At 55.3% G+C, this 11831-nt stretch overlaps 1 protein-coding gene and 1 pseudogene across 1 annotated transcript, besides 3 other annotated features; both read right to left on the bottom strand.

The window, feature by feature from the left end:
• Window positions 1-3100: part of a mobile genetic element that runs on past the window's edge.
• Window positions 1-11831: part of a sequence feature (areas not merged during assembly with more than two copies in the genome that could not be assigned to a particular haplotype) that runs on past both edges of the window.
• Window positions 3475-4813: a mobile genetic element.
• Window positions 6010-6642, bottom strand: Tc00.1047053507637.130 (mucin TcMUCII, putative; the record flags this gene model as incomplete). The annotated part of the gene is made up of 1 exon (XM_810564.1): window positions 6010-6642. The coding sequence occupies one exon, from the start codon at window positions 6640-6642 to the stop codon at window positions 6010-6012; it is 633 nt and encodes a 210-aa protein (XP_815657.1).
• On the bottom strand, window positions 10159-11358 carry Tc00.1047053507637.150 (annotated as a pseudogene).

The raw sequence follows: 11831 nt of genomic DNA on the forward strand, positions 1-11831 counted from the left end.
GTGGGGCAACGCGGGGTGCCTCCATTGCCGAAGAGGGAGTCCGTTTCCTCCAGCATTCGCGTGGGGCGATTGGGATGCTCCCAGACAAGGAGGGTATGAGATGTCTAAAAACATTTTCGATCGCAAGGCAGCCTGCCCTATATGAGCATGCGAGGCTGCCAGCTGCTGCACGATGTACCTCCACAGGGAGATCATTTGTCGTGGTGGAGTCATATAATAGCGCAGCGGATCCAGATGCGAGTGCAGCGAGAGACGAACGACCGTCCGTCCACAATTCAAAATCACAATCCCCCAAAGAGGAGTGAGTAGAATAAAAAGCCGTGCGCCTGACATCGTCAGAGGCGTCTTCGGCAAACAGTGGCTGATAAAATCTCACGTTGTTGCAGATCACAGTGTCCCAGGAAAAATTCGATGTTGGGCAAGAGGCGCGCGAATGTGGTTGTGGGGTGTCCCAATAATGTCACAGACGCGTAGCAATCCATTAATAGCAGCATCTCTCGGAAGCGGGATTGATGTCGCCGCTTTCCCATGCATGGACGGCGGCATAGGTTGCGAGTAGATAAGGGAACGCAAATCCTCGTGATCATGGAGGCGTATATAGCGTTCGTATTGTGTGAATGCACGACGCCAGAGTGCCTTCCGGAGCGGAAGAATATTGGCCTCCAAATAGACAGATGTGTCTTCCGTAGATGCGCTCAGGCCAAGAATGTTTTGCTACCGTCGCGGTACCGTACTTCCATATTATGGAGGTGAGTGGGGGCGAGTCACGGGACAATTGCCTCGCCATTATGAAATAGCACACTATGCACGCATCCAATCAAAAAGGATCGCATGGTGTGATGGGACGCGTCCGCCTCTGCGACCAGACGCGGCTGATGGCGGCGTGGCATGGTCCTCTTTGCAGCGGTGGAAGCATGCGTAACAGAATTAGGAAGTCGATCGAACGTGTTGCCCAGTAAGCGCACTGGGCGTGACTGAATACATATGTTCCCGCTAACAAGATGGAGATCGAACATGTCCTCGTCGGACCGTGTGTGTGTGAAGAGATGTGGAATAGAGCAGCTTCGCTCTTAGCGACGTTGATTTTTAGGCTGTGCTCGGCAGCCCATGTGGCCACAAGAGACAAGAGCGGTCGCATTGCCGCAGCACAGGCATGGATGTCTGCACATGAGGCAACAAGTGTGTGTGTTCGTCAGCGTACATGAAAGCGGAGGCAGAATAGATGCTGCCCAGGCGGCGCAGCAGACCATCCACACAGTAGAGGGAGAGTTGGGGTCCCGGGACGCCGCCTTGCGGTGCTCCAGCTGAGGCGAGTTGTTTCCGGGAGTGCTGTTCGCGAGTGCATACCCTAACATGGCGGCCCCGCAGGTAGTTGTGCAGCCAGCGTTTGGTTCGTGGCCAAGGCGCGGAAGTCTGTCAAGCATGCGGAATAAATTCCCATGGTCAGTGGTGTCGAACGCAGTCGGAAAATCAATCGAGACCACAAGCGAGCGATGGCGACGAGGGCGTCGTGTGGGGGCGTCGTCTCCAGGGCGCTCATGCTCCACAATGCCAAACTCATTCAATCCACGGGTAATTTGTCGACAACAAGTGCCACCACGTCCGACGTAGAACGCGGAGGTGCAAATCCGAAGTTGACGTGGGTGGTGCGGCAATAACGCTGACAGACGGCGGTGAATCATTCCTTCGGCTAACTTTAGTAAAACAGAGAGCAGCGTGGTGGGTCTGTAACTCTCTGGGCGGCATGGATCCTTCCCGGGCTTGGGAATGGGAATAGCATCTCCCATTTTCCAGGAGCCAGGCAGGCTGCCGTTTGCGAAGAAGTTGTGGATCATCGTTCTAAGTGTGCCACGCGCAACGGGCACGAGACGGTGCAGGAATTCATTCAACATGTCGTCGGGACCAGGGGCTGAGCCAAGCAAAGAGTCACGGATGGTCACGTCAAGTACATACGGTGGGAAAGGCCGATCCATTTCCCAGCCACCAGGAACCAAAGGAGTGCAGCGAGCAGCAGCAGCAGTACAAGGCGGTATGGCACGTGAAACCGCACAAAATGACGGACAAGCAGATTTGCCTGTTGCCGAGGCAGGGCGCATACGCGGCCAAGTTCAGTGCGGAGCACAACCGATTCCAAAAAATGAGGGTGCGGCGGCGCCACGCCGTGAAGATATCGCCAGCTCGGGCTGGGTGAGGCTCCAAGTCTTTTCGCGCGGGCTTCCAGAAGCACAGCGGAGCAACGGCGTAAGGCTTGATTTCGCTCCTCCCTTTTTTCGGGTACATTCGACTCAAAGTAGGCTGTCTCCGGGTGAGGCAATGTGTGTGCTTCGTGTGCTGCTTCGGCGGCGGACTCGGCCTGTTCCATTTCGTGTGTCCATATCTTTTTGGAGCTGTCACGGCTGCCGCGCGGGATGTGGCGCTCAGCTGCTCGTAAGATGCCTCCGCGAGGATCCAACCATGTGGACGCGGTGGCAAGGAGGGTTTCACACAACGATGTAAAAGCAGGCCAACCCGCTTTACGCAGAGCAAGGGTGGCCTTCTTCCGTCAAGGCAGCGTGTTTGCTAGTCGTGGAGTGCCATCGTCCATCTCTACCAAGTAAGATATTCAGCAATGGTCCGAGTTCATGTAAGGGGCGAATGTCCAGTGGGAGATGCGTAGGGCGCAATACGCAGTCACGTCAGGGGACGAGGCATTACGATGTGTGATCCGTGTTACCTGCGCCGGGTAATTTGCCAGCCAAAATCCGTATCGATTAGAACAGCGGCGAAATTATCGCCTCCAGTCCTTGATGGTGTATATGACTGTCCGAGAGTTCACGATGCAAATTCGGGTCACCCGCGATAATCTCTTCGGGCCCAAGCGACAAACGATATTGATAAATGCGGATTATTGACCAATTGCTGTGGGAGGGTTGTAGAGACTCGCCACGCAAATGCTGCGACAGCCCGGCGGAAATACACGGACAGCAATAGTCTCCAGGAGGTCAGTGCCAGGGAGCGACAGGCGCTCGCACGGTGGAGAGTGGCGCACCAGAATGGCAACGCCACCACCGCGCCCAGTGCGGCCTGAAGGCAGTCATTATGGCCACATAATTTCGTCGCCACGTCACCACGGTTACTTATTTCCTGCAGAAGAACGATGTCAGGTGGACGCTGCTCCCATCGCGCCGAAAATGCAATCTTTTTCACGGACGAGAGGCCTGCAATGTTAAGCCGCCAAATAGTGATGAAGCCATCCTCCTCGGTGCCAGGGTTCTTGTGAACGTCACCGCCACGGGCGATATCAACGGAGTGACCGCTGCGAAACGGTCGTGCAGTTCTGACCGACAGTCTGCAGGCAGACCGCCTCACCTCCCCACACCGGGCATGGCGTGGAACCTTCTCGAGGGGTGAAGTCACCTTGGTCTCCGTTGTGCTCGCAGCAACGCCCTGCTGCGGAGTTCCTATACGCAACCAAAGACCCAACACCGCGACAAGGCGCAACATCATCGCCGGGGACCGTGGATACTCGCAACGGATGGCGGTGTTGACATTCCCACGTCAGCCGGGATTGGCATACTGCTCTCATCCCCGCATTCCTCGGAAATAATAGAGAAGGTCAGTACCAACGGCGGCACACGCCCATGCAGCCGCACGACGGAATCCCGTGCACTGCTCCCGGCCATGGAAAGGCTGAATGTCCCTCGTGTCCAGCACAGACACAAAACCCTGCTTGTGGTTACGGACAGTCATTCCCTTCTAGCCGCCGTCACCAAGGGCCCGCGCAGTCATACCGACTGGACGGAGGATCGGCTCTGGCAGCGTCTCTTGTCGCTGATGCGTGCTGGCTGGTCAGTGCAGCTGCAGTTTTGCTACGAACATCGCGGAGTACATGTTAACGAGCTTGCAGATCATGCCACGCAGACCACGGCAACCGGGCAATACACGGAACGTGGAATAGCACCCATACAGCGCACGGACCTGCTGACATGCATTAACACCCAGCTCACCAACAAGTGGCGTAGTACCATGCATCAGGACACCCACCACTACCTGCTTGGCGGCGCCAGGCCATCAGATCCAGGCGGCAAGCACATGATCACTCAGAAGCCCTCGACCAACAGGAACGGATACACACTGCACGGGAAGGGTGCGAGGAATCCGAGCTATGGGGTCGCCTGTACTGGACTGTGAGAGACTGCACGAACCAACGCCGTTTCTGCAACATCTCACCGGAACACTCCGCTCTCATGCGCTCCAACAAAGATCCCACCGCACCGGGACGGAAGCCGTTCCCCCGACAACAAGGGAGGCCGACGCACCGCCTGTGGAGAGACGGCCCTCCACACAGCGTCGGAAGAAGAAATGCCCGCACTGTGACGCCACACTGGTGGGACACACGAACCACATCGGTCACTGTCGGTGCCTTCGTCCGGAACGCCCTCCACCGCTTCCCGACCTCCACCGCGATTGCTGCGACACAGTCCTCCCCACACAAAAAAAGGCACCGCACAGCACAGAAATCGCTGCGCACAAAACCCAGACGCTGATCGGCACCGCAGCAGCAGTGCCAGGAGGCAATCACTACTACCGCAGGATCAGCCAGCCTCCACAAGCGCAACAATTAGCCCGCAGAAAACACTGCACCATCTGCTTCCGGAATGTGCAGACGCTCTGGCTGTGCGCCAACGGCTGGGCATCAAGAAGGGCCTTCGCACCGAAAGCTTCTCCCAATGGCAGCTGCCTCATAGCAGGAAACTCATGTCGCTGCTCGACCACCTCCTCGGCACCCTGGTGACATCGTGTGGCTAGACATGTCGGTAAGAGCAGGGAAAAATAATAACAATGAGCATTCCCGCCACTATAGAGACGTGGTGCATCTTGCGATCCCGCTGGCGGCTCTCCTCTTCCACCGCTGTTTTTGCGCAAGAGGTCACCACAGTCATTTTTGTGGTTTGGTCGGCCTCGTGTTGCGCTCCGGGTTCTCCTCCTTCATCGCCCTGCGGTGCTTCCTTCGCCGTCCCCGGCACCTGTGACTGTCCCGTGACGGTTTGTTCCGAAGCCCGACTGCCCTGGGAGGTCCTCCCGCCACCAGCATGCACTCCACCCGCTGCCTGCTGAGATGCGTCGGAGCGTGGGGATGTTGTGCCTGCAGCGTGCCCTCCGCCCAAAGACTCCGGTCCACTTGCATGCATCCGAGCAGCAGACACGCTGCCAGTGCCGGACGGATTGCTAGTGCCACTTCGCAGTGGGTCGCTGCTGGATTGGTCCTGTCTCGTCGGTGCAGTGAGTGGTCCTCCCGAGGTGGGATTGGGGTCCTCACCCGCGGTGTTTCCTCCACCCTCCTCGTATTCCTGATTGCTATTGCCCTCAGAGTTCACATTCTCTTTCGTCCAGAGCCACCGGCCACGGGTCCACCTTCCGCAGCCATCACACCCCGCGCGTGCCCAGCAGTCACTGCGCCATCACCCGCGGCCGCACACGCACCCCGTCGCAGCAGCCGTCACTCACACGCACGAGCAGCTGCGCATCACTGCAGGAGCCAACAGGACGCAGAGCACACGGCCAGTCATCATCACAAACAGTGGAGTCGCCTAACGCTGCGGAGCCAACCTGCGATAGCACGAGAAAAACAAAGAGAGACACGGCCGCTACACCATGCACAGCAACAAATGGCAGCACCCCGGCAGCAGCGTACACACCACGAGACAGATGGAATCAGTACGATTGCAGAGCTCGCACACCGCACCGCAAACCAGAAGCTTAAAAAGCAATAAAAAGCAATAATTAAAAAACAATAATTAAAAAAGAGAAAAGAAAACAAACCCAGGGCCCCAGTGCGCATGCATATGAGTGTGTCCGCGATGCGTTCAACGTGGCGGATGCGGGGCATAACGTGGAGCACACAGCACGGCAGAAGCAAGTGAAGCAAAACACAATCATTATTTCCTCTTATTTTATACAGTGAACCACAACACACACGCACAAATCCCCGCGGTTGAGTGCTGGCACGCACAGCCCGCACACACCTCTTCAGTTCACAGCGGTGTACGCCAGCGCGGATGCGGCGAGCACCAGCGGGGCACACACCCACGCAGAGCTGCTGAGGCTGCCGTCCATTTCGCGAAGACGTGACGGTGCGCGGGTGGTCATCGCAGTTGGCGCCTCTGTAGTCGTAGTGCTTGGTGCCTGTGTTGTAGTGGTGGTGGTCGTAGTGGTCTCCTCGGTAGAATCTTCAGACTCACTATTTGCCCGTTCCTCGGATAGTCTCTTGTGACTGGGTGGCCCTGTCGTATCCTTATTAACATCTGCCTGTAACGTATTGGGCACTCCATTTGGTCCCAGATCTTCCGTACTGGTAGATCCTGATCCCTCTCCGACATCATCTCCCGGCTTTGCAACGGACCCCATTTTTGAAGGATCTGACTGACCGGGAACAGGTGGTGTTCCTGTTGCACGGGGGGGTCGACTGGGAGCGCCTACAATAGCTTCATCCGGCTTAGCAGTTGGTGGCTGTGGTAGAGGAGGCGACATACCGCCGCCCTGCTCTTCATCCTCAAGAACAACAACAATAGTTTCCTCCGTAGAATCTGAAACGCACACGGACGGGCAGCAGCAGCACAGGGCAAGCACCAACAGGGCGCACAGCAGACGGCACGTCATCATCGTGAGTGTGGTCGTTCAGTGGTGTGGAGCTGATCTGCACGGTGAGGGAAATGGAGAGCAGCAGGGGAGACGAGAGGTGCGGCAGACACACACAGAGGGCACACACATGAGGAGAGGGCAGCAGCCAGGCATGCACCGTACGCCGCACACCACGCACGACACACACTCCAATCCACGGCAGCAGGCACACACACACACAGCCCTGCCACAACAACAACACACAGATGGAAGAGGGAGAAGCAAACAGGAGCGGCACACAAGGCTCCACCGCATGCACATACGGCGAGAGCGGTCCGTCGTGTCGGCACCCCTCACGGAGGGTGCGCACACACACAAGAAGGTGCAGCGCACACAGCAACAAAAAGGCAAAGTAACAATACAAAAAAAAGATCCCTGCACACCACGCGGATTGTTGGTCCACGGGAGGTGCAGCCACCACCGCAGCAGCCGCACAGGTAAAAACAAGCGCAAGGAATGCAATAATGCAAGCATTCATTTATTTGTTTTTCTGTTTGGATGTTGGCGGATGTGTGCATATGTTTTGTTCGTCTGGGTTTTTGCAGACGGCAAACCTTCATGCCTGGATCGTGTGTTTCAAGAATTTCCGCAAGGTGCACAATTATTTGTTTTCCTCTTGTGAATGTTTCTTGTGTTGGTGCAGCCAATAATTCGGTGTGTGTTGTTCCTGCCTTTCGCTGGTAAAGTGCTGCAATAGATGTTTGTGTTTCCCTTCGTTGCTGTGGCACCTGATTCCTCACCGTTTATTGCGGTGGAAATGAGAATATGTGAGTGGACTCCCACACACCAGAACGCACCTTCGCTCCTATTTATTGCTGCATGGAAGGGCATGTGTGTTTGGTGGTGCCTCGGCCATATATTTTGTGGGCGTGCATTCCCCTGCAGGCTGAGGGCGGGATGACGCTCCGTCGCGGTGCACTTCCCTCGCATGCCGCCCACCGTGATTCATCATGCATCACCCCCTCACATACTCCGTGGTGCCACACCGTCGGTATTACTGCAGCCGCTGTGATTCCGCGTATTTCACGCATTTGATTGTGCCACAATACATCCGCTCGTGTGGCCGCCGCATCCAAACAGCGGTGACCAACACCGTGAGCGGCAGTCCACATCCTTGCATGTCCCAGCGCAGTGGTGTTGGACTGTCAGCCAGGCGTCAGACATCAGGAGAGTATTGTGCCGGCAGTACAACACACGGAGCTGCAGTGAATGACTCGGGCGGCGACGCATCTATTCGTCGCAAGGCAGTGAAAAGGAGTCGGGCAAAATAATGCCGGCTGCACTCACGACACCATATCCACAGCCAAAGCATGCGACGTGATGTGTGTTTCACTGCTGCTGTGGAATGCCTGCAGACGACGTCACTAGTGGAGGCATGCCACCCATGATCAGCGGACAGACAATAATCGGCATGAAAATCCACAAGAGGCAGCAACGACGCCAGCAGCAGGAGCAGCTCTCTCTCTCTCTGTTGCCTCCGAGAAGCAATTATTCCACCAGCCACAGCTGACTGTGCCATCGTGACACTCCATGCACGTCGTGGCTGCGTCAACACATCCTGCTCCCTGCAGCACATCAAAAGATGCCTCACTCCGTCCACTAAGTGCATCGGTGTGGGCCGTGCCTCGGCTGTTCGTGAGGACCACAGCGATGTGAGGGTCACCGAGTCGCAGCATGTTTGTTGTGACGCTGTTGCATGGCACCTGCACACACACGCAGCGTCTGCATCCCTCCCTTCTGTGTCCGCCCTCTGCCGGAGTGGCCACACACACGGGCAGCAGCAAAATCACTTCACCCTCGACAATCCAAAATCAGCACCGACATCTCTCGCGATGCAAAGATCTCAGTTGCCAGCACGGGCTTCATGCCGCTCTGCCATCGACGCCGAAACACGGCACAGTGCACGCACTTATTTTCCTCGTGTGCAGTCAGCCGTTTGCTTCACACATTCTTCGACGGGCTGACGTCCACAAAAGCACGCCACAAAAGCCACCGTGATCGCACAAGCTCTTGCGATGAGCGTCGGTGTGTGCATGCATCCGCCGCTCACACGTGCTGGCAGGCAGCCCGCAGCCGGTGCCCTCGTGCCAGTCCATCGGCTCCAGCACGGAAAAGAGAAAGTGCCCTATTCCCGATGCACTTATTCCCACCAGCAGCACCAACACGCTGGTCGCCAGCCGTCATTCCTCAGCACATCCAGGAATGCTGAAAAGTGACGTGGAACTGTCAGCCAGCAATGCCACAATCCCGCACACATGTCGGCTCCACCAGAGAAGACACACAAATCACAAACAACACCCTTCACATGTCTTCCAAACATCATTCCAACACACCGCGACACGCCAAACAGAAGTATTCGTCACTCCAACGCACCTCCCCACACAATCACATAGTCCATGCACCACGCACGGCAGCAGCTCACACCCGTCTAAACAAGTCTTCCTCGTACCATTGGCCTCCACGTGCTGCGGTGGGAAGTAAACAAAAGAGACTGGCGGCCAAACCCCAAAAGAGTGCCACGACTGGCCGCAACTCAACGGAACGCAGCCACACAAATGAATTCAGTCCTGATGCCCTCAGCCTACCACCTTCCCCACCAAAGCTGCAAAAGATTGAAAACAAACGTACCGTCCAATAAACTCTTTGTGCAAAGCCAAAAGAAGCCGCAGTGCCTTATGCTGCCCTCACAGTCCGTTGATGACGCCTGGATGCGGATGGTCACCCATCGGTACTTCCAAACGACGCCGCACACCCGCGACGCATCCTGCGCTCTGAGACATGCGGCCCTCACTATCACCAGAGACGCCCACGCACCGTCAGTACGCAACAAACCGTCAAGAAACGAAGGATAAGTCAGGCTGACAGCAAGACACCCGCCGACAAATCACAGCACAAACATCATCACAAGCAGAACCAAAAGCAATGCAGGCCGCAGAATAACGTGAATCAAATGACGCATGGCGCATGTCAAAGAAAAAAAACTCAGTGGCGCTACAAGAATACAAGAGGCTGACACTCTCTCAACAATAAAGGAACAGTATAATAATACACAAAAAGCAAACAATTTAGGCGTCCACCGTCAAAGCAAGCCACAAATCAAAAAGGGCAATGAAATGGGTGCACTCAACCACAAAACAAGTAAAACAATAAAACAAAAAGCCGCAGCGTGGGACGACCAGCGCACACACACTCTCATTGCTCCCGTAAAGCAAAACACACACACAGAGGGAGAGAGAGAGGTCGCCCACTCAATGCAATAAAAACAAAACAGAAACAGTTACGGTGCTCCGCCCATGCAGCCAGGCAGGACGGCAGCGGTGCGTGTCGTGCAAAAGAGAGCACCAACGGACCTGCATGGGTGTGCATGCATATATACAATGGGCACATTATTGTGTGTGCCTCGCGGGGTGAGGTGAGGGCGAGAGTCCATGCAAGGGGACACACACACAGAGAGAGAAGGAAGAGTGTGTGTGCGGGCGGTGCACGGCTCTCTCTCCCTCACTCTCGCGCGGCCACCACCGCAGCCGCACACGCAACAAGAAGAAGCAAAAGAGGGGAGGTGGTGTGGGAGGCCGCGGTGCTGCCGTCACTGTCATCTGTAGTCGCCTTTGTGGGTTTCATGGCTGAGGCTTCAACCGGTGTTTCCCTCGGATTGGCATTCATATTTTCATTTCTTTTTTCCTCTCGTTTCTCTTCACCATCAGCTGCTGAATCATTCTTCGGGATGCCGTCTTCAGTGGTCTTGTCGGTTTCATTATTGGCGGCATCACCGCTTGCCGCGGGTGATGGTGGCCTTGATCCTGCATGGTCGGCAGATGGTTCATTGTGCTGACTGGCTGTGATTGTAACAGCGCTCTTTGTTTGTGAATTGTTCTTTGGGTCCATTTCACTTTGGGGTTTTTGTAGCTGTTGCTTAGCCACGGTATCTCCAGAGCTGTAATGTTCATTCACTTGTGTTGTTGGTAGTGTTGGTAGTTGTGTTTCTTTCTGTTCCGCTTGACTGTCATGTGTCTCCGTGAGTGCCATATTACTTTTGCCTTTTTCTGGTTCTCCGTCCGATAGTTTTGTTACTTCCGTTTTACCCGCATTTTCTTGTTTCAGCGCGTCATCGGAGAATTTATTACTCTCGGAAGTAACCTCCAAAGCGAGTTCCACATCACTCTGAGTGCCAGGGCCGCCAGATGCTGATGAAGAGGATTGTTCAGGTTTTGGTTTTGGGGGACCAGGTTCGCCTCTACTCTTATCCTCTGCTTCATTTCCTTTTTTATCCAACTCTTCTTGTTTTCCCTCCTCTCCTGTATTTCTTCCTCCGGGCTTCTGCAGTGGTGCCGCTGCTGCTGGTGGTGGTGGATCTGCGACAACAACTCCCCCTGAGCCAAGCGCTGCATCGCCCTCCGTATTACCGCTCAATTTCTTATCCTGCAATGATTCCTTCGACTTATCCTGAGATGAACCTGCATCACCGCCCAATCCTCCCTCATCCGCAGCTTCAACCGCATTTATTAATCCCATTCGAGTGGATAGCAACCCGCAGTCCGCTTTTATAGAAACGCCATCATCTCCACCATTACTCGTGTGCCTTAAACCGCTCCCTCCACCCTCACTGCAGTAACCTTCCGTCGCGTGTCCAAAAACAGCACCGCATCACAGCACGCAGAGGGCACACACCAGCAGCACACGGCCAGTCATCATCGCCATCACTCCTACCACTTGCGTGTGGCCTTCAGCACAAAATAAGTCCCATTCAGCGGAGAGCGGAAGCAAAAGGAGAGAGACAAGTCACACAGCCACGCCACAGCAACAAATGGCAGCACCCAAGCAACGCACAATAAAATGAGGCAGTTGGAATCAGTACAATTGCAGAGCTCGCACACCTCCCCGCAAGCCAGAAGCTGAGCAGGGAAAAACAGAGTTGAGCGTCCGGCAGGACTCAAAAAAAAAATAAAGAAAATTCATTCCGCCGGTGTTTTAATTTATGCGCCAAGCGGCAAAATAAGAGCATGTGTTTCTGTGTATACATATTGCCCGCACTGAATAAAATTAAAAAAGATTGTGCACTTCCGTGAGCCCACAAAACACTCTTCACACTTCATTGCGGCATCCGGCCTGCTCCCCCACTCCTCCTTTCGTGCAGTCCGTGGGACGCACAGCAATGAGGCCGGCACCGCGTG

The sequence above is a fragment of the Trypanosoma cruzi genome, genomic scaffold, assembly GCF_000209065.1.
Source record: "Trypanosoma cruzi strain CL Brener 1047053516287 genomic scaffold, whole genome shotgun sequence".
Classification (NCBI taxonomy): domain Eukaryota; phylum Euglenozoa; class Kinetoplastea; order Trypanosomatida; family Trypanosomatidae; genus Trypanosoma; species Trypanosoma cruzi.